General features: G+C 27.8%; 1 protein-coding gene across 1 annotated transcript in view; it reads right to left on the reverse strand.

The window, feature by feature from the left end:
* The window catches only part of LOC111627748 (atrial natriuretic peptide receptor 1-like), a 331,314-nt gene that overhangs the window by 162,722 nt on the left and 143,622 nt on the right, over nt 1-24,970 (reverse strand). The window contains exons 6-11 of the mRNA XM_023371378.1: nt 23,007-23,068; nt 22,792-22,930; nt 19,361-19,442; nt 9,124-9,253; nt 8,841-8,915; nt 8,603-8,680 (exon numbers count right to left, since the gene is read on the reverse strand). Of these exons, the coding sequence (XP_023227146.1) occupies nt 8,603-8,680; nt 8,841-8,915; nt 9,124-9,253; nt 19,361-19,442; nt 22,792-22,930; nt 23,007-23,068 (566 nt within the window). The remainder of the gene's footprint in view (nt 1-8,602; nt 8,681-8,840; nt 8,916-9,123; nt 9,254-19,360; nt 19,443-22,791; nt 22,931-23,006; nt 23,069-24,970) is intronic.

Consider the following 24,970-nt stretch of genomic DNA (forward strand, 5'->3'; position numbering starts at 1 on the left):
ATTTTGTATTAAATGAAAAAAATTATCAGTAGTACTCAAAATAATGATGTTTTAGAAATTTATGAGATTTGTTTCAATTTAATAATGTAATAAATATTATATAAGTTTAGTTGTAAACATATTTCGTTTATAATTGCACTTATGATAATAATAATAATAATAATAATACTAAATAATGACGTACGAATCACTTAACTTTCAACAATGTTTTATAAGAAATGTCCTATGAAATATAAATAGAAAAATAAAAATATTCGTTTTATTAACTAGGATCTCAGTTCCTGGGACTAAAACCTTTCTTTCCCATACCCCGAAATTTCCGGGATTAAAATTTCCCTCTGCATATCCCCAAAATTCCATGATTATAGGAACTATACAATTTCGATTAAGAAAATTACCTTTTAATTGTATTTACTCGATTCCAATACATTTTAGTATCATTTTAATACCTTTATGCAATAAATTCTACATGTGTTTTAAATTAAAGCATCGNTTTAGCTGAAAATAAGTATTTTTATGAAATTATTTAATTTTTTTTTTAGATATTCGTAAGTCCATTAATTAAAATTTATAGTTACAAACTCGAAAGTCTTCTGTACTTCAAAACTTTCCTAAGATTTAGATCATTAAAATGCAAAATAATTCTAAATTTAATAGAGTAGCTGCTATCGATCAGAAGAGATTGGAAAGTTTAAAATTTTATTAACACTACTTTATTGAATTAATATTTCATGAACGTATGCTTATGAGGCTATTGACTCCACCCCATAATGAACAGTGTTTATATCATTCGATCTTATCCAGAGATTTAAGCTATTTCGTCAGGAGGTTGAAATGGTGTTGAGGATTTGTTGTATCTACCCGCCTACGTATCGATTTCGAAGAAAAACTAAAAGAAAATTCAGCAAACTTGGTCAAATGATCTGTTAAATGGTTTATGTGGGATGGATTTGAGGGGTGGCGAATATAAACCGAAGGAAACTGGACTAAAATGTGCTTTTCTGTGTTTATCGATTTTCTTGTAGTAAAAGAACTACCGTTTAACTAACCTCTCTTCGAAGGTATTAATTTTTTCTTGGCTCGATGAAAAGATAGAAATTGCATTAGAAGTAGGGAAATGTTCTTTGTAATTGTCTAAGGCCATTAATTGTCATTACTTAATTAAATTCTTCGATTCGTTTCGCTCGATAAATGAAATACAATTGCAAATTCATTAATTTCTATAATTCTAAATAATTTTAGCTGAAGATTTTATATAATTTCTTAAAATTTAGGGATTAGTTATATTATTTCCAATTTGAAATAGCATATTTAGCGAATTGCCCCTACTTTACTTACAGATAAATTCTTCCATTTTATAGGATAAATAACAATTCATCCTATAAAATGAAATCCTATATAAAATCCTATAGTTTAAATGTATTATATGAATGACACTTAAACTATTTAATTCTATCATTAAGAATACAATGTGTTAGTTCGAAATTCAGATCATTTGAACACAATTTGGAAAAACTACAATGGATACGGTACTTATTCGTTGCTTCTTCCTTCTGTTGTATATTGCATAAGGACATTGGTGGTACTAAATTCCAACTCATTTGAAATATTATTAATTATATTATATAACTAAATCCCGCTCTATATTCTACTTTATCGTACTTTCGAAACGTAAATCTTAATTTTTTTACAAAAATTTTTTACAAAAATTGTAAAAAAATTTCTTCTAATCACTTAATCATTACCTATCTATTCCACGTTATTTGATATTAATTCTCATTTCAACACTGATCTTTGAATGTGAATCTTCGTTCCTCAGCTTATTTATACAAAAATAATCCAATTTTGTAGAAAAAGTCTTTATTAGGCATATTAGAATTAAGTTTTTTCCTTTATATTTGTTCTATATCCAAATCAATTCTTTTAAAACAAGATAATATTGTCATTCTAAAGCAATTTATCAACAACTTTCCTCAAATGAAAGGGTTATGTTATTAACTCCGATACATAAAAGTGAGAATATTAAAAGGCATTACTTATATAGATATTTGCTTGAATATCGCCGAAATTTGCATGTAAATATTAAATGAAATATTCTCTCTGTTATATTTAAGGCTTTGTGGGCATATTGGGAGAAGTCACACAATCAGATTTTAAAATTAAATAATGAGTCAAAAATTAACATAAATTTTCTAATCTTAAACATCAGTAGTATTTAAACATAAACTTTCATTAAGTGAAGTGAATTTATAAATTTAAAAATAAACACAAATTTGTAATACAAAAGACTAAATCTTACAAACATTTTCAATAAATAAATAAACAATTTCAGGACAGTTTTATTTATTTAATAGATACTTACACGTTAAGTACCTAGCAAATTTACAATTTTTAAATTAAATGAGACTTCTCGTCATTTTTTATTTATTACAAATTTTCTTAAAATTTTGGCATTTGCACGTCAAGACTCATTTAATATAAAATAGAATGAAATTTCTTTTCTTTTTTTCAGAAATTAAAGACATGAGTGATAGAAAATGAGGCATGAATTTGAAAAATGAANAGTTTTATAATATCAAAGTATAATAAATAAAAAAATAGGCGTATAAAAATGAAAATGCTATACTTACATATAGGATGAACCAAAAGATGGACAGTAAATGATAACATTTATTGAGATTATATATACTGTACAATTATATTTACTAACACAATACTATACAATTCAAACTGGTGTCTATCATAATTTACACAGCTTTGAAGTCTACATTTCATCATTTCACGCTTCGACAAACATTTTTCCACAAGTATTTTTGTGTATTAATTTCTGAAAATGAATTTTTCAACCGTATTCATAACTAAGTTAAATATTTATCATTGTTATAGTATAACCCTAACCCAAACCCTATTCCACCTACTGTGCATCTATTTTTGGTTCACCCTGTATATTATGTTAAGAGTGAAGAAATGGTTTTATTTATCTTAAGGTTATATTAAATTTAAAAAGTATCTATAATAAAATTTAGGGGGTTTGTGAATAGATCTTTATAAAGGTTAAAACTTCACAAATTCATGAAGTTTAAGAACTCTGCTCTGAGTAGAAATATGAATTAGGAGAAAGTTCGAGTAATATTCTTAAATAAAAATTAAAAAGTAAACACTAAAATAAACTTTAGCTTTATATGTGCAAGTTGATAAATCATTGAGTTATTGGCCCAACAAATTTATGAGTTCATTTACATCTAAATCTTTATATTGATTCTGTATAAATTTTACGGTAAAGTTTGAATCGCATGCTGGAATTTTCATCGCTGATAGTGACCAATAAATCAGTGTATTGACAATTATGATTTCGAAGTGGGTAGAAATGGCGAACAAGATAAAAGTAATAATTTTGTCGACAGGAGAAAACGTTCCCGTACTAAAGACTGCGGAGAGAAGCAAAAAACATAAAATCAGAAATTGTAAAGAGAATTTGACATTTCACTCAATATTCTCTACATTAAAAGAAAAAAGAGAAGATTTTGGAAAGCTTCAATAGACAGAATCGTACAGAACATAAAATAAAGCGTAAATGAAATCAACTAAATTTTTATCGGACTTCATTAAAGTTAATAGTCAGATACAGAGCAATTTGACTACAGGTTAAGTTGCCATTTCATGGTAAATTTGATAATTAGAAATAAATATTTTCGAAGAAAAGCTTGGTCCAGAGCAGCACTGGAAACTGCACTTTTACTTGCCTTACGGATACGTTGCCAGTTACGCTATCAAAAAATATCATAAAATATTCATCTGCAGGGCCAGATTTCTAAATAGGCACAGTAGGACCGGGCCCTTCAGTGTCATAAAATTTAGCGTGAAAAGCATAAGAATTTCACAGAAAGTAAATAATTCCAAACATTGCAATAATTAATTATTAAGTCACATTCATAAATAAATAAAGATTTAAAGATTTAAATAAATATAAATAAAGATATAAAGATTTGAATAATGTAATTAACCGGATAGATAGTTTTGACTACTTATTATGTAAACATACGCCAACATGTTTGATTTAATTTTTAATTAAAACAAAATGTATTATGTTATCGAAAGTGTTTAGTAAAATGTATCATTTTCACATTTTAAAAAGTGTACTAAATTAATTACGGCCGTAAAATTGATTATCTTATCTTAAAAGTGCACATATCTGAATTAATTAATAGCTGTGCAAGTGAAGAACAGGCTGGTTCGAATAAAGTAACTGGCAACGCAAGTTTACGTTTAGTAGGAGTTGCGGATTCGAGTCTGCTCTGACCGGATCTTTTAGAATATTCTAAATATAATTTATGTATTTCTAATTAATAAATGTACCATTAGATGAAGGCTTATTTGTCTACCTCTAAACAGCTTGCTTTCTATCTGTAATTTGCTTTAATAAAGTCCGATGAAGATACAGAGGATCTTTTGGTACTGTAAGTATATTCGAGTATTTTACACGTTATTATGTATATGTAAGAATGGAAGTATGTAAAATCAAGATGCTGAAATTGCTAGCTGAAATGGTTTGTACAGTATAGAGACAAAAATGGAAAACTTTGACAGAATGTCGAAGAATATTTCTTAAACACGAGCAATTACTTATTGTGAAATCGTCACAATGCCAGGCTGCAATTTTTTATCACAATGCTCTCAATTTTAATAGTGTCTTGCCCCTGTACATCATGCTTTTCCTGGTAATAATAGAATCATGCCAGTCATCTATTTAACTCCATTCAAGAAAAAATATTTGAATTGAAATAACGTGACTTCCAGTTCAAACCGAAAGTTCGTATTTAGTGAATCGTGGCTCCTCTCCACAAGCTTTTCATATCTGTTCTCGATTTGCAGCTATCTGACTCCGTTCTCGACTTTAAGAAAGGAGAGTCAGACATCAGTGGGAATTGATAGGTCTACAAATATTGAAAATTGCAGCCCAAAAATAAAAATATTTATATGATACTATGCATGCTGCGTTTATCAATTAAAAATAGTTGTAAATTGAAAATTTAATAGCAATTAATTGAGGAACAAAAATAGAAACTTTTATCACAATTCATTTTGACAAGCTGCTTAATGCATTCGAGCAAATAATTATGAAAAATTGAGAAACATTCAAAAATTGAATTGAAAATCTTTGAATTGTTTAATATTTCATTAATATACGATTTACTAAAATCAATTGTATAAATCGTTTTGTATACCTCGATGAATTGGAAAAGTATTATATTTAACAATTAAACGTTTCAATAAAAAATTATTATATATAACAATACAGTAAATTATCACATGAACATATTTTAATACCTTTATGCAATAAATTCTACATGTGTTTTAAATTAAAGCATCGTTAACAAGTACGTCTTTACAGCAATGTTTACAATAATTGCTCAAAATTGCGTCAAACTTTCTGGAATATCGTAAACGAGGACCTTCAGATGTCCCCATAAGAAGTTTGACGCAATTTTGAGCAATTATTGTAAACATTGCTGTAAGTAAACAATTTATGTTTCCTTTCATGTGTTATTTTTTGTGTTTGTGCCTCAACGCCTCACTTGCGCCCATACTTTCCCTGTATAAAAAAAATGTTTTTGTTGTGTTCTCTACTACCTCGTTAAAATTTGTGGCATGAGTTTACTAAATTACCCTGTATTTTAAACTAAATAAATTTTAAAAAAAATGATTAAAATTGCAGCCCGGCATTCTGACGATGTCATTAATTTTACTTTTCTTTGCTTTTTGCAAAGAAAAATGGGATTAAAAACTTCTGAAATCTGACAATAATTACCTTATGAATAATTTTAGATTAAAATTAATGATCAACTATATGTTGTTTTAGCGGAATTTATAACAATAATTAAAACTCTATAATTGATTCATTATTGCTACATATTAAGTAGGTTATCTATCAACATTCATTTAAAGTATTAAATGACACTTATTCTAATCATTTTCTATTAATATCTTGATCATTCTTTCTGTATATGTCACTCATATCATCATCGACTTTTCAAATTATTAAATGTGAAGAAAAATGTATTTATAAATTCTTCAGCATTCATAATTAATCCTTTATTTTTTAGTACAAAATATACACTTAACATCTCTGGTAATTTTGTATAATTTTTAATTTATACTTTGATAAATTCTTATCTTTTTTTTGCAGTAAACATTAATTAAAATTCGTTTTGTTAGTGCAATTTATATAATTTCTTAAAATTTAGGGATTAGTTATATTATTTCCAATTTGAAACAGCATATTTAGCGAATTGCCCCTACTTTACTTACAGATAAATTATTCCATTTTATAGGATGAATAACAATTCATCCTATAAAATGAAATCCTATATAAAATCCTATAGTTTAAATGTCATACATGAATGACATTTAAACTATTTAATTCTATCATTAAGAATACAATGTGTTAGTTCGAAATTCAGATCATTTGAACACAATTTGGAAAAACTACAATGGATACGGTACTTATTCGTTGCTTCTTCCTTCTGTTGTATATTGCATAAGGACATTGATGGTACTAAATTCCAACTCATTTGAAATATTATTAATTATATTATATAACTAAATCCCGCTCTATATTCTACTTTATCGTACTTTCGAAACATAAATCTTAATTTTTTACAAATTAAAAGACAAAGTCTTTTAATTTGTAAAAAAATTTCTTCTAATCACTTAATCATTACCTATCTATTCCACGTTATTTGATATTAATTCTCATTTCAACACTGATCTTCGAATGTGAATCTTCGTTCCTCAGCTTATTTATACAAAAATAATCCAATTTTGTAGAAAAAGTCTTTATTAGGCATATTAGAATTAAGTTTTTTCCTTTATATTTGTTCTATATCCAAATCAATTCTTTTAAAACAAGATAATATTGTCATTCTAAAGCAATTTATCAACAACTTTCCTCAAATGAAAGGGTTATGTTATTAACTCCGATACATAAAAGTGAGAATATTAAAAGGCATTACTTATATAGATATTTGCTTGAATATCGCCGAAATTTGCATGTAAATATTAAATGAAATATTCTCTCTGTTATATTTAAGGCTTTGTGGGCATATTGGGAGAAGTCACACAATCAGATTTTAAAATTAAATAATGAGTCAAAAATTAACATAAATTTTCTAATCTTAAACATCAGTAGTATTTAAACATAAACTTTCATTAAGTGAAGTGAATTTATAAATTTAAAAATAAACACAAATTTGTAATACAAAAGACTAAATCTTACAAACATTTTCAATAAATAAATAAACAATTTCAGGACAGTTTTATTTATTTAATAGATACTTACACGTTAAGTACCTAGCAAATTTACAATTTTTAAATTAAATGAGACTTCTCGTCATTTTTTATTTATTACAAATTTTCTTAAAATTTTGGCATTTGCACGTCAAGACTCATTTAATATAAAATAGAATGAAATTTCTTTTCTTTTTTTCAGAAATTAAAGACATGAGTGATAGAAAATGAGGCATGAATTTGAAAAATGAAAGAAAATTTTAGGAAATCTCTTGGATCTTCTCTTATTATTTTTAAAGTTAGTGATTTATTACTTCTCGTTTCACAATAGCCTATTCATATTCTGATAATTAATTATTAATGATTAACAACTAACATTTTATCATTATAAATAAGCCTTAATTTATTATTATAATTCCTATCGTTACAAATATTTATTATGAATGAATATGAAGAATAATTAAATATTATTGAATAATAATAACTGTATAATAAATTTAAATTTTTCATTTAAATTATTCAACCATTAAATAAATTTTATAATTAATATATAATAAATTCCAATAATTAAGCAAGAATGCATTTGGTTTCGAAAATAAACTGGGCTAAATCGTCACAATGCCAGGCTGCAATTTTTTATCACAATGCTCTCAATTTTAATAGTGTCTTGCCCCTGTACATCATGCTTTTCCTGGTAATAATAGAATCATGCCAGTCATCTATTTAACTCCATTCAAGAAAAAATATTTGAATTGAAATAACGTGACTTCCAGTTCAAACCGAAAGTTCGTATTTAGTGAATCGTGGCTCCTCTCCACAAGCTTTTCATATCTGTTCTCGATTTGCAGCTATCTGACTCCGTTCTCGACTTTAAGAAAGGAGAGTCAGACATCAGTGGGAATTGATAGGTCTACAAATATTGAAAATTGCAGCCCAAAAATAAAAATATTTATATGATACTATGCATGCTGCGTTTATCAATTAAAAATAGTTGTAAATTGAAAATTTAATAGCAATTAATTGAGGAACAAAAATAGAAACTTTTATCACAATTCATTTTGACAAGCTGCTTAATGCATTCGAGCAAATAATTATGAAAAATTGAGAAACATTCAAAAATTGAATTGAAAATCTTTGAATTGTTTAATATTTCATTAATATACGATTTACTAAAATCAATTGTATAAATCGTTTTGTATACCTCGATGAATTGGAAAAGTATTATATTTAACAATTAAACGTTTCAATAAAAAATTATTATATATAACAATACAGTAAATTATCACATGAACATAAAATATTATAAATCACTTACTCTTTTTAAATCCATTAATAATGGTCTTGATATTTCGATACGAATTTTATGAATAGTTTTTATGGCTACAACTGTTCCCTATGAAGACAAAATTCTAAATTAAAGTTTTAAATAACTTATATACTAAATACAATATAAGTTTTATAATATTAAACATTTAAATTAAAAGAATAATCTAATTATAATAATTTTTCGTATTCATTTGCGTAATTAATAAATAATCAATTAAAATAATCACCTTATAATAACCGGTGTTAACGAAAACTTGTCTGTTGATATCACCTAACATAGCAGTTTCTGCTGAATAAGAACTCTATAAATTAAATTTTGAGCTATTAGTAAATTAATTTGATTTATTAATTTTTAATAAAATAGCAAATTCATGCTAATAATTCGATATTTTTCGTGCTCCTTAAAATTACAATTAGCTTATAGAGGCTGATTAAAAATAAAATTTAGAACAAATTTATTCAAATATTTATCAAATTATAATAAATAATATATTTTATTTTTATTCTTACAGGAATACTAATGCGATTTAGACTCATTCTGGATCCTAGACGTTTCCTATCTCCTTTAGGGACTAACATTATATCTTCCCATCTTATCCTCCAAGTCATAGATGCTAATTCTGCTTCTAATTTGAAATGTCTATAATAAAAATAATTTATTTGTGTTTATTTTAGAAATTAATTGTATAATATACGCTTGTTTATATCTTTTTCTGAAACACTCGTTCCTCAATTTAAGGTTCCAGAAGAATCCTTACAATGTAAAACGTTCAATCCCTCAAAATATAAAAATTGTACTTCTTAGTTTAATATTATTGTATAATATTAAATTAATGTGTAGATTAAATCAACTAACTTTTATTTTAACTAAGAGATTGATATTTCTAATTGTGTTCTGGTATAATATTATAGTTTGCAATGTAGTAGATTCATAGATTAAAATACATTTCAGTTCTAGCTCTAGATAATATCATTGTTGATGTCCCCAGAAGCATTTGAAAGCTAGTTTACTATTTTAAGTTTAGCATTTTATTTTGTATTTTCATTGATTCTTGCATCTCTATCTTGAGATAAAGCCTAAATAATCGCCTATTTCGCCTACATTTAATTTAAATAATTTTGAATTATGTCAGCTTCCAAAAATTTTATGAGTATATACCATTATGTTAATATAATGCGGTAATTAATTTATATTTACATGAATGATAACTCAAAACTATTTTATTCATTGAGGATTTTCTTTTATAAATGATTAAAAACGGATACAATACATAATTAATTAAAAATTACATTATTTTAAAAAATATATTAATAAATTTTATGTCAACTTACCTATAAATAAATAATGAAAGTATACATAATATAACCACAGCTATAGCAAGAATACAACTTGCAATGGCATATTCCGGGATCTCTACGGGAAATATTTAAATTTTAATATAATAAAATTAAACATAGATTTTTTTAAATCTATGTTTACATAATCTATGTATTAATGTAAATCTATGTAAACTTACAAAAATTTTCATAGGATTACTTTACTGTTTAAGGAATGATTGATAATGGAAACTGTATTTCTTAATTAACAACTGTTTGAAAAACACAAATAATTATACATTAAAGTTAGCCTTCGAAGCTTTCTCGGAGTGTTCTGCTTTACTAGTAATTCTTTATAATATGCTTGGTACTGAGCAGGAACGTCGGTCTTAAGTTTCCGAATGTCTTGTAGTTTAGCCAATGGAAGCCATCGTAGCCCATCTTATAGCAATGGTTGAACACTTCCGTTGTTTGGTTTTCCTCTGTTGACGATATTTACTTCTTGCCACCCTATTTTCGCCGTGGGGAGAGACCAAAAAGAGATGACTAAGTTTGTTGCTTGCTACTTGTATCTACTGTGCTTTCTGAAAACACACAGGTTGTTTATTGATGTAGGTTTTTTCTGAAAACTCGTAGTATACAGTGCGCCCCTACTTTTTCTTTGACACTGAAGTCACACTGGCAATCCAAAAATGTCTGACCCAGATAAGGAAACATGCTCAACTTCTTTCACTATCTTTATATTGTTCATAATATGAAATCATACAACAACAATATTCTTTTATTCTTGCCTCTGCATAAATATGAATTTGACCATGCANAATTAAACTAGATTATATTCTGTGTTATTCGTATGTAAATTGTCATAAAAATAAGATTAATCATCGATCAGATTATTTTTTTTTCAAATTTTTACCAACAAAAATTTGAACATATGAATATCATTATGAATACAATATCAATTTTTGTGCTGCAATTTGTAAAAATTATAGACTCTAAATTCCCACTGTCGTTGTCTGTCCTTTCTTAATCTCCAGAACTGAGTTAGATAGATGAATGTTGGGCTTATATATGGAAAGCTTGGATGCAGGAGACCCGATTAATTATATATAACTTCCGGTATTGAACAGAAATCATGTGACTTCAACTCAAAAATTCCCCCATGCAACGAGTTAGGTTGATGACCGGTATGACTATCGCTAACAGAAAACGTCTGTTGTGCTGGGGGAGACATTACTAATTTGAGGTGGAGAGCGTATACAGGATGATTCAGAACTCGTGGAAGTTTAAGGAATAGTAAAGCACACGATTAAAACAATTTTTGTACAGAAAAGTATGGACTCAAGTGAGGCATTGAGGTACAAACACAAGAAATATCACATGAAAGGAAATATAAATTGTTTACAAAAATTTTGTATTAAATGAAAAAAATTATCAGTAGTACTCAAAATAATGATGTTTTAGAAATTTATGAGATTTGTTTCAATTTAATAATGTAATAAATATTATATAAGTTTAGTTGTAAACATATTTCGTTTATAATTGCACTTATGATAATAATAATAATAATAATAATAATACTAAATAATGACGTACGAATCACTTAACTTTCAACAATGTTTTATAAGAAATGTCCTATGAAATATAAATAGAAAAATAAAAATATTAGTTTTATTAACTAGGATCTCAGTTCCTGGGACTAAAACCTTTCTTTCCCATACCCCGAAATTTCCGGGATTAAAATTTCCCTCTGCATATCCCCAAAATTGCCATGATTATAGGAACTATACAATTTCGATTAAGAAAATTACCTTTTAATTGTATTTACTCGATTCCAATACATTTTAGTATCATTTTAATACCTTTATGCAATAAATTCTACATGTGTTTTAAATTAAAGCATCGTTAACAAGTACGTCTTTACAGCAATGTTTACAATAATTGCTCAAAATTGCGTCAAACTTTCTGGAATATCGTAAACGAGGACCTTCAGATGTCCACATAAGAANAACATGTTAAATTTATCTGTAATTTATGCTCTAGTAATATTGAAACTGTTCTATAATATAAAAGAAATTAGAATTTATAAATTGTACCTTAACTAATTATACGAAAACTATACTTCAATAGTCTATTTTATTGGGAAATAAACATAGCATTGTAAAATTTTTCATTTGCTACTTATTTCTTTAAGCTTTTTTGTTTAAAATCAGGCAAAAATAATCATCAAGCATAATGGATCTATTGACATTAAAAGTTTGAAGATCATTGCTCCAATCCTACCAAATGTCGAATTTTTAAAGATCAGTACAACAGGATGCCACCTTTTGCCACCTTTAGTGTCTAATTAAAGATATTTCTTTTTCTTTACCACTATAATTTTAAATCAATTTAACGTCCTTATTAAACCTTATAGCATACACTTTCACGTCATTCCTACATTTAGAAATAATATAAAATTGTATGAAAGTGTCTATATTCTCTTCTGACTAAACGAATGCGTCTATTATAAGTTAGCAATACACGTATATTCAATTAATTCTTGAAATCTAATTTAATAAAAGTACAAATCGAAGTTATAATTAAAATACCACAATAATTATGATAGAAATAAATTTTACTTTCAAAGTGATATTTCCTGTTAAATTCCTAAAATATTTATTATAAAACCGAATGCTTTAACAGAAAAAAATATATATTTTAANTATAAAGTTATTTACTTTGACTTTATTATTAATTTTCAGGTATTTATTGGAATTTTTATTTGAGTTTATTATTGATGATTTTATTGGAGTTCGTTGGATTTTTTTGTTTCCTCTTCTGTTGTTTATATCCGAATATATCAAGGATATCAACATTTGTTGACAGTTTCTAATTTATTTTAAATTCATACTTTTCTGAGGTATAAACTTCTATAGATAAATTAGGTGTCTATCATCCACGATATACTGTAATTCACGTCGTATATTAATTGTTTTGATTAATTGAGTTGCTTCACTACTATCAATCTATTTGATATTGTGACGTGTTTATAAGAATCGCAGAGAAAGCAATAAAAAACCGGATGTGAATTTCATTATTCGATTATTCAGAAAAATTCAGTTAAAACTTTAATAGATGAATATAATAAGTAAATCCTTACATACTATCTGTATATTATACCAGAAATGTTTATAAAATGCATTTTTTAAAAATTTTAAATGAGAATTACAATAGATTTACGAATAAAAAAATTGTTTATGATATTGTTAATTATTATTTTTGCGTTATTTTGACGTATAACCATACTATAATCATAATTATGAATACAGAAGATACACAGATCTAGATTTTTTTTTTATATGTAATAGTCACAATACAATAACAAAAACCTGACAACGTGTTGCTGGACTTTCCCGGCATTCTTAATTTGTTTACATCCTTAATAATTGATAACATTACCTTTAAATCTTCAGATGGCATATTAAGGGGATGGAAGACATTTCTCCCGAATCAATGGTCCGATTATCTTGAAAATATCTAAAAATATTTTTACTTAATACACAAACCTTCTTACAAAATTTCAGAAATTTTCGACAAAAGGAAAAGGTCTATTATTTCTTACAAATGATTTCCTATAATGCTATCTCGAATAGGTTTAATTAATAATGATGATCTTAATGTTTTTAAATGAGCATCAATACAGACAGAAGCGAAAGTTTGAAAATAGCGAACACTACTAAAGTATGTCTCATTGATATTGTTAATGACATTCATTATCTTAAATTTGCTATATCGTTACTAGATTTGTATTCGTTCGACGAACAAGATCACATTATCTCTCTTTGTTAGTACCTACAACCAAATAGGATTTAGATTCGAAGGTCTAAACTATAACATGACACGTGATACTCCCAATACATTCGTGTTGTTGCTCACGTAACTCCAGGCTAGGCACCCTAAATGCGATTCTGAGTGAGGAGCTCTCTAAACTAAGAAGTGTGATTCTGGAAGTTATTCAGGAAGAAAAGTGTGATTCTGGGAATATTCTGGAGGAAAGAGTGTGATTCTGGGATTAAAACTGATACGAGACAGTCACATTCAAATAATCACATTATACAGTATTTGTTCATTTAAATAATCTTTATANATAACACGAAACAAGGAATATATCTTGTCAAATCAGACTTGAATGAAGGTTTGTGACAATTTTCATCAACATATTCTCGTTTGAGAATTAAAAAAAAATTATAAATAATGTAAAGCAAATATTTTTCCTCTTCACTTTTAGTTATTCTCTACTTCTACAATGTGATTCTGGGAATATTCTGGAGGAAAGAGTGTGATTCTGGGATTAAAACTGGTACGAGACAGTCACATTCAAATAATCACATTATACAGTATTTGTTCATTTAAATAACCTTTATAAAAGCTGCATTTGGCTAATCTAAACAAGAGATAATATCTAAAAATAAGGAATGAAACTAACAGAAAACGTCATCTTGAGTAGTGCATTAGGCTCATGTCACATCATCATCATCAAACTTCTTTAACGTTTTATATCCTTCCATATACTGTTATAAATTACATTTTGTTGCAACATTCTGTAATTACCAGGAAAAATTACTTTAAAAAATCATTAACTTTTAAATTAATACTTTCTTAGACTAATATGAAGATAAAATATAATCAAAATTTTAAATTTTAATGTGCATTAATTCATCTAATTTCCGATTAAATAATATTTTAATATTATATTTTAACTGTAATCGTTTGATTGAAGTAATTTATTGTTCATCTAATCGATAATGAATACAATTAGGATTTACTTGTGTAAGATCTAGAAATAATTACATTATTAAAATCACATTCAAACTTATACTGTTAATTTAATTAAATGTATTGACGACTGGTCGGGTGAGGTGTAAGATTACGTGCCCCGCTTTGACGAGTGAAGTTGAAGTCCAAGTCAGTTCAGAAATTTTCGTTGAATACATGAAATATCAGCTTGCACCCTTCATCAATGCGGGCCTAGCCGAATTTATCAGGGCCATGTGAGAATTGTCCTCTTACAGAGGTAATTTTTATAAACCTGTATTAATCAAATGGATAATTAAAGAAACTCTACTCTCCCTGTGAAGAAATCGAATACAATAATTAAAATTTTCGTTTATTATCTATTTCATATTTTAAAATATAAAAATTGTACTTCTTAGTTTAATATTATTGTATAATATTAAATTAATGTGTAGATTAAATCAACTAACTTTTATTTTAACTAAGATATTGATATTCTAATTGTGTTCTGGTATAATATTATAGTTTGCAATGTAGTAGATTCATAGATTAAAATACATTTCAGTTCTAGCTCTAGATAATATCATTGTTGATGTCCCCAGAAGCATTTGAAAGCTAGTTTACTATTTTAAGTTTAGCATTTTATTTTGTATTTTCATTGATTCTTGCATCTCTATCTTGAGATAAAGCCTAAATAATCGCCTATTTCGCCTACATTTAATTTAAATAATTTTGAATTATGTCAGCTTCCAAAAATTTTATGAGTATATACCATTATGTTAATATAATGCGGTAATTAATTTATATTTACATGAATGATAACTCAAAACTATTTTATTCATTGAGGATTTTCTTTTATAAATGATTAAAAACGGATACAATACATAATTAATTAAAAATTACATTATTTTAAAAAATATATTAATAAATTTTATGTCAACTTACCTATAAATAAATAATGAAAGTATACATAATATAACCACAGCTATAGCAAGAATACAACTTGCAATGGCATATTCCGGGATCTCTACGGGAAATATTTAAATTTTAATATAATAAAATTAAACATAGATTTTTTTAAATCTATGTTTACATAATCTATGTATTAATGTAAATCTATGTAAACTTACAAAAATTTTCATAGGATTACTTTACTGTTTAAGGAATGATTGATAATGGAAACTGTATTTCTTAATTAACAACTGTTTGAAAAACACAAATAATTATACATTAAAGTTAGCCTTCGAAGCTTTCTCGGAGTGTTCTGCTTTACTAGTAATTCTTTATAATATGCTTGGTACTGAGCAGGAACGTCGGTCTTAAGTTTCCGAATGTCTTGTAGTTTAGCCAATGGAAGCCATCGTAGCCCATCTTATAGCAATGGTTGAACACTTCCGTTGTTTGGTTTTCCTCTGTTGACGATATTTACTTCTTGCCACCCTATTTTCGCCGTGGGGAGAGACCAAAAAGAGATGACTAAGTTTGTTGCTTGCTACTTGTATCTACTGTGCTTTCTGAAAACACACAGGTTGTTTATTGATGTAGGTTTTTTCTGAAAACTCGTAGTATACAGTGCGCCCCTACTTTTTCTTTGACACTGAAGTCACACTGGCAATCCAAAAATGTCTGACCCAGATAAGGAAACATGCNAGAAAATTGATGTATAAAGTAGCAAATAACATTATATTTAATATTTATTGCAAATGAATAGTTATATTACTTCGTAATAAAACTTTAATTGTCATTTATAATACAATATTGGCATTACTAAAATTCAAAATTACAAATGGACATCTTCCTGTTTCAGATTTATAAATTTAACTAGGCTGCAATTTTCAAACTGTAGATATATAAATTTCCATTGTCGCCCCTCTGTTATCTGACTGTCCTTCCTCAATCTCGAGACTTAATTTGGAAACCTTAGCGACAGGAGGCCCCGATTACCTATATAGGAACTTCCGATCTAAAATGGAAGACACGTGAATTGAATTCAAAAATTTTCCTCTGAATGAAATTACGTGGATGACCAGCACAACTCTATTGTTAAGAGAAAATTGTAATGTACAGGGGTAAGCCACTACTAATTTGAGATGGAGAGCATATAATTTAAATTAAATTAATTAAAAATATGATTATAAATTGCTTGGTTAATAGAATAAATTCATGAATCTCATCTTGAAATAAACTGTTTTAAAAACATCTTTAGGAAAATATTCAAACAGAATGATAAATTTTAATTATAATAATGTAAACAAATTATTCTTCTGTAGTGATTAAAAAAAAAACTCTTTCAACACTAAATATATCATATTTCTGTTGTAAGGATAATAAAATATTGTGTCAGTTTGATGACATTAATAGTTTTTTACAATAAGAAATTATAGAAATGATGTAAACGTGTTGTAAAAGTTAAATAGAATATTCCTGTTGTTACTTGGAGTAATTAAGTATAGAATGGAACAATTTTAAAACATCTGCTATATGGATTAGTCTATGAAAACTGAACAAAAATTCTGTTTATGGAAATGGATTGTCGTCTAATGATGTGACAACTTACATTCAAGTTGAACAAAATAGCAGACTTGTCAAATTATCAAAATAAAAACAAAAAAATGTACTTAATCTTTGTATATAACTTCAATAAGGCCATAAAAAACAAATACTATTTTCCGATAGTAAGCTTAACAGTAAACAATGAAATTATATTAGAGTACTTAACGCTTAAAAATGGAACTAATAAATGAATCTGTGCGTATTGTAAAATTCTAATATATACAGCAATTTAATCTTATGTTATCTCTTTAGTTTATATTTATTTGATATTTCGCTAAGTAATACGAAATTAAGTGAAATGTAAAGGGTGGCCCAAAGTCAGTTAACCATTGAAAATACTAAATAATTACCTTATTTCAAATATTTTATTACTTAAAAACTTTAGTAAAATTATTTAAATGAGATATTTCCTGCAAAATACGCAAATTATAATGCATTAACACATGTATAAATTGCTTATTTTCCTGTATACAGCGCGGTTAACTAACTTACGGGCCACCCTATATTATTTTTAAAACAGAAAAGAAATGTTATAATTGAAACTTTTCGTATTTTGTTACATAATTATATCTATATATATAATATATATCCAATTATAAACACTAAGAATAGAGTAAAATAAATAAAAACTACGACCGTTCAAGAATCACAATTATTAAAAATAAATAATTAAAATACATGTATTAAACAATATATACACGTTTGATTTGCTTTATATCAACGAAATTTCACTATGGTATAATTTAAATTATTTTAAATACCGCATTGAATGGCTCGAAAGCAGATTAATCAAAATTAAGTAATGTAAATTAGATTCATCTGCAACCGAAAGATAAACTTTTAAATAATTAGCATAGTGAAATTAACGTTAGTAAAATTTCGTAATCTATTTTTAATATACCAAGAATTTTTCGGGCATACTAAAAGCCTTACCACTCACTTTCCCCGTTTTGATTTTGTCATAACCTACGATAGGAGGAAATCTATTTTTAATATGAAAGTTTATTTTATACATACCACATTGTTATTGTTAATATAACAGTGAATTTTCAGAAAGAAAAGTCACTAAATTAAATCCAAAATTAAAATTTTAATTTTTTATTAGCATCAGATACAGGCACGCTCATATATAAATTTAGTGAATTTTAAAAAAATTTAAATCGAGTGAATTTTAATCAAGTGATTGCCAATAGGCCGGGTTCTCAAATAGTTAAACTCATATATTTTATTTTAAAATTTTCAGCTAAATTTTCTGGCATGTTCATGTAAAATATAGGGGAGATCGGGGCAAGATCGGCATGTTAAGCTTTACTTAAATTTTGTGTAATAAATACTGCTGTAAACTGAAAAAAAAGCTTTGCATATTGTCTATTGGAATGTTACCTTACTATAGAACTGGTTAAAATCAGTTTGGAAATAAAAATAATTAAACTAATTACAACTTTACAAGAAGAGAGAAATTGACGAAGTTGCCCCGNTTTTCTGAAACACTCGTTCCTCAATTTAAGGTTCCAGAAGAATCCTTACAATGTAAAACGTTCAATCCCTCAAAATATAAAAATTGTACTTCTTAGTTTAATATTATTGTATAATATTAAATTAATGTGTAGATTAAATCAACTAACTTTTATTTTAACTAAGAGATTGATATTTCTAATTGTGTTCTGGTATAATATTATAGTTTGCAATGTAGTAGATTCATAGATTAAAATACATTTCAGTTCTAGCTCTAGATAATATCATTGTTGATGTCCCCAGAAGCATTTGAAAGCTAGTTTACTATTTTAAGTTTAGCATTTTATTTTGTATTTTCATTGATTCTTGCATCTCTATCTTGAGATAAAGCCTAAATAATCGCCTATTTCGCCTACATTTAATTTAAATAATTTTGAATTATGTCAGCTTCCAAAAATTTTATGAGTATATACCATTATGTTAATATAATGCGGTAATTAATTTATATTTACATGAATGATAACTCAAAACTATTTTATTCATTGAGGATTTTCTTTTATAAATGATTAAAAACGGATACAATACATAATTAATTAAAAATTACATTATTTTAAAAAATATATTAATAAATTTTATGTCAACTTACCTATAAATAAATAATGAAAGTATACATAATATAACCACAGCTATAGCAAGAATACAACTTGCAATGGCATATTCCGGGATCTCTACGGGAAATATTTAAATTTTAATATAATAAAATTAAACATAGATTTTTTTAAATCTATGTTTACATAATCTATGTATTAATGTAAATCTATGTAAACTTACAAAAATTTTCATAGGATTACTTTACTGTTTAAGGAATGATTGATAATGGAAATTGTATTTCTTAATTAACAACTGTTTGAAAAACACAAATAATTATACATTAAAGTTAGCCTTCGAAGCTTTCTCGGAGTGTTCTGCTTTACTAGTAATTCTTTATAATATGCTTGGTACTGAGCAGGAACGTCGGTCTTAAGTTTCCGAATGTCTTGTAGTTTAGCCAATGGAAGCCATCGTAGCCCATCTTATAGCAATGGTTGAACACTTCCGTTGTTTGGTTTTCCTCTGTTGACGATATTTACTTCTTGCCACCCTATTTTCGCCGTGGGGAGAGACCAAAAAGAGATGACTAAGTTTGTTGCTTGCTACTTGTATCTACTGTGCTTTCTGAAAACACACAGGTTGTTTATTGATGTAGGTTTTTTCTGAAAACTCGTAGTATACAGTGCGCCCCTACTTTTTCTTTGACACTGAAGTCACACTGGCAATCCAAAAATGTCTGACCCAGATAAGGAAACATGCTCAACTTCTTTCACTATCTTTATATTGTTCATAATATGAAATCATACAACAACAATATTCTTTTATTCTTGCCTCTGCATAAATATGAATTTGACCATGCAATAAGTTTGTGTCCTCCTTCCTGAGAAAGTTATTCTTCAAGTAGCTGAGAATACAAAACCCCATTTTCTATGAACCACTGCCTACTCAGCTGCTTACGACATATTGCTATGACAAACAAGTGTCCTGATCCAAGAACAAAATTAATAGTAAAAAACCTAGATATGGTTTTCTTACCTGTGTTACTATTAGAAGATAATATTTATAGTTTAGAAAAGACAGAGTGCCATTTAATAGCATAACTTTTCCTTAATGAGCAAACATTTTAGTGTGCTTTATCAGAATTAGCTTGATAATTTTCAACAGATATAAACAATTCTTCTTCCTTTTAAAATTTATTATAAAAAAACTATGATTTGCTATAAGATTATTCATTATTGTTGATGATTTCACTCTTAAACCCAAATTTAATGAAGCTTTTGCAAAAATATCGAAAATCTATTGACTTAAAGCAAATAATCATTAAAATCTTTAATTATTAAATTAAAAATAAACTGAGATTTTTATAAAATATATTTCAATCGCTTAACAGATGCTATTTCAAACAATAATATTGATAAACGTTTCTAATTAATAAAAGTGTAAGACAAAATTTCAAGTAAATTATATAAATTCAGTCTCTTGAACTATTTCTTAGATAAATATTATTTCGCCTTGACTTCCTCCAAATTTGAATAACAATCATTTACTTTCTTTTATCGATATTATCGTCTCGTTTTATAGTTTTAAAGTTTGTTTTCGAAAAATAATAAATTATTTATTATGTATTTTTGCGCTTACAAACAGCAAATTAACTCATATAAATCTAAAATAATTACTTTCGAAAGTAGTTCCACATTATCCAAATAAAAACATACCCTTTTTTAAGAATAACGAAACGAATGAAACTTTATTAAAAATGACAATTAAACTTTTATAATTGCAGTTTTATACAACTCTATTTTATATCCTCTTTTCAAACATGAAAAATTCATTTTCTTTATAACCATACTTTAAAACTTTCGACTTAATTTCAAAGAAAGAAAGAAGACCATTGAACTTCTATAGTTCTAACACCATCAAAAAGATTTAAGATATAATTATAGTTCTTCGGTGCCTCTTCTCTATGTACAGTACAGTGGACATACAATACACTGGATTTTGAGTAGTATATTCTTACATATTACATAAATAATCAATTATCAATAAATAACAAATGATATGTAATACTATTTTAAAAAAATAGGGTAATATTACTTGTTACTACGAAATCCGAGTACTTCTGATGTTCTTTTATTTATAAAAAAATAATTATTTATCAAAAATTTTCCGGAAGACAATAAAGAAAATTATCAGAAAACATCTAGAAGGTACATTGTTAAATAAAAAATTGGCATTTAGTATATATTTCAATATAAATCTATATTCTAAGTAGATAACTGAATAAATCCACATCAAATTAGTAATGTTGATGAATAAAATAAATCAAAAAGTAATTTATAAAAATTAAATCCTTTAATCATTCATCACGTAATCCTTGAAGGATTATTTAAAGAATATTCAATTTCAAAACAAAATATTTAATCAATATTAGAAATACGCTTTCAAAAGAAAGTATCTGACATTGGAGGAAAGTATTGATACCTGTTTGCATTCTCTTGTAATGTACTGACATCAATAACTAACAAATAAGTATTATTATAAAAGTATTAAATAGTTTAGCAAGATAATGCTCGGCTGAATGCAGCTAGAGTATGTCTCTAAACTTTCTTGCCTTGCCCGGTCTCCTTCCTGATTTGTCGTTCATTGAGAACTGGTGAGACTCGTAGATAGCCGAAACTGGCCATCCTCGAGTGTAAAAATTGGTAAAGAATCTTCACAAATGCCATTGCAGAATCCTCACACTCGTAGATGCCAAAACTGGACATCTACGAGTGTGAGAATTCTGCAGCGGCAGTTGCAATATCTGTGAAAATCTGTCACAGAATAGCATAGGTCTCGATGTCGGATTTTACAGCTGCATATTTCCAGGCAAGAGATTCTACAATTTAAAGAAATATTTCTTTAAATTGCTACCGTTATTCCACGGAAAATTATTCCTTTTCTATGACATATTGATCAGTCATTACCGTTGTCATCACGTTCACACTATGAAGTTTCACTGGATTACATCGTCTTCTTCTTGGTGTATAACTTTTTTATTTTGGTAAAATGAATGCATATTAATATTTCTCAAACAACGACTTTAATAATTACGATTTTCACTTGCAATGATCTTAAAACACATAATTATTGATACTTAAAGTGTCATAGTAAGTTTAATTCATCATTACTATAAAACATAATAAATATAATTTAATAAACAAACTAAAAGGGATTAGTAAACTGCGGTAGAGAAAGAAAAAAAATGTCCAAAAACCCAAAAATTATATCAATAATTCGCCTTTAATCCCTTTTATTAATATATAATACAATATACCTATATAAATACGTAGTACTGTACATAATAGTAATGAAGGATTAAATCACTCGAGTCACATTATACAGTGTAAGAAGCCATTCTCAACAAACAAAACATTACAGTTAGTGATAATTAATTGAAAACAATTTATCAATAAAAATACTGTATTTAAATTTTAAGCTATGTACCATTATCAGAGCATTTGGATCCTTCAAAACCACAAAAGGGAGTGTCTGGAGGTGGTGTCTTTTTATTTCCAGCCCAATGGATAACTCTTCCAGGAACTTCTACCATTTCTTTAGTTCCACCGTAATAATTTAATACAACCTAATTAATAATTTATTTAAAAATATATATTAAATTCTAATATTTTAACAATTTTAACAACAAAACAGAAACTTACTTCGAATAAACCAGTCTCTGGATCCATATTTCCAGCCCAATGGATAACTCTTCCAGGAACTTCTACCATTTCTTTAGTTCCACCGTAATAATTTAATAATACCTAATTAATAATTTATTTTACCTAATGAGTAATAATATTTACTTACTCGTGAATAATAATTGCTTGCTCACTTACTCGTGAGCAAGCAACATAAAACTGTCCATGAGAGAAGCAATGTTCTCTCAAGTCAATACCTGCAAATTTGAGAGTTTGCCCCTGAGACTTGTTTATTGTCATGGCAAAGCAGACTTTTAGGGGAAACTGTAATCGTTTAAATTCGAACAGGATATCATTAGGTATTAATGGGATACGTGGTATAAATACAGTTTCCCCTTTCGCACACCCAGTTAATATAGTGGCTTCCACTATATTGCGATGTAACGCTTTCACTTGCAGTCTCATACCGTTACAGAGTTTTGGAGGTTTTAAATTTCGCAACAACATAATTGGAGTGCCCACACGCAGAATAAGCTTATGATAAGGCAAACCTGGCGGTTTCAATGAATTTAAAAATTCTACAGGGTAATTAGTAGCGTCATCTGTATTAACCACAGTATCAATCGAAGTATAGACCCTTTCTTCGCCCTCAAACGACATGAGCAGGATATCGTTGATAGCTGCTGCTTGATCGTTCTTTGGAGTAAGTATGGCACGCTCACATAACCATTCAATAGGCTTGTTTTGTATATGAATAATGTCTGGATAAACTTTAGACAGCAATTCTTGAACCGTAGTAACAACTGTGCACAATTCTTCCGGGATGGTTATCATTCCATCAAACGATGGAAAATCACCATTACCGATTTTAAGAAGGAGATCTGAAAATCTACCAGCAGTGTCATCCCCGGCCAAATGTGCTCTCATATTTTTAGAGAGCTTAAGAATATTAACCTGGGGCCACAAATTAGATTTCTTAATGCACGACTTTACTTCGTCAGCTCTGGTTCCTTTTGGCACCACTGGTAGAGTCTGCCGAAAGTCTCCGGCCAGCAAAACTGTTACGCCACCCATTAATTTTGTATTACCCCTTATATCCCTTAGTGATCTGTTTAAGGCTTCAATACCACTTTTATGAGCCATCGTTATTTCGTCCCACACGATTATTTTTGTACTCTTTAAAACTTCAGCAAAATTACTTTGTTTGGAGATGTTGCAAATGGGAGTCTCGGCAGTGATTAAATTGAGTGGTAACTTAAAAGTAGCATGAGCAGTTCGACCACCTTCGAGTAATGTAGCAGCTATGCCTGACGACGCCACAGCCAGGGCAATGCCGTGAGTACTTCTTACTTTCGCCAAAAGTAAATTAATAAGGAAGGTTTTACCAGTTCCACCTGGAGCGTCTAAGAAGAATATTCGACCGTCATTTGCATCTACACTTGTAATAATTTTATTGTAAACTTCCTGTTGCTCGTCATTCAAGGATGCTTCATTTTTTCTTACTGCGTCTTCTAAGGCCACTGTATCGTAACTGGTCTCCTTCACGTACTCTCTATTTTCAAAATGTATTGATGTTATTGGCTGAGGTAATCCATACTCTTTAAGAGGACGGCCGCCTAATGATAATACGGCATCCTCTAATACCGACAGGCATTTGTTAAATATCAGGTCCGATGAGTGCTCTACATTCACGTCACCTTGCCTTTGCAGTTGTTTTTTAAAGTCTTCAGAAAGGTATTCTTTGTATTTTTCCCAAAGACATAAGGGGTCGGAAACCTGGCAGAACAATAAAATGATAGCAAAAAGGTCTCGAATCATATGCGGTGTTTGACAAAGTGCTGCCTCTTCAAGAGCTGAATCCAAATGCCGATCATCTTCGAGTAGACCTAGAGCCTTGCACGCGGATTGGAAAGTGGGATGTAAGTGACCATGTACAGTTTTCAACGCTTCAAATGAAATTGGGCCTCTGATCTCATGTAGAAGCA

The sequence above is a fragment of the Centruroides sculpturatus genome, unplaced genomic scaffold (assembly GCF_000671375.1).
Source record: "Centruroides sculpturatus isolate CEXI.00-Female unplaced genomic scaffold, Cexi_2.0 scaffold121, whole genome shotgun sequence".
NCBI lineage: Eukaryota > Metazoa > Arthropoda > Arachnida > Scorpiones > Buthidae > Centruroides > Centruroides sculpturatus.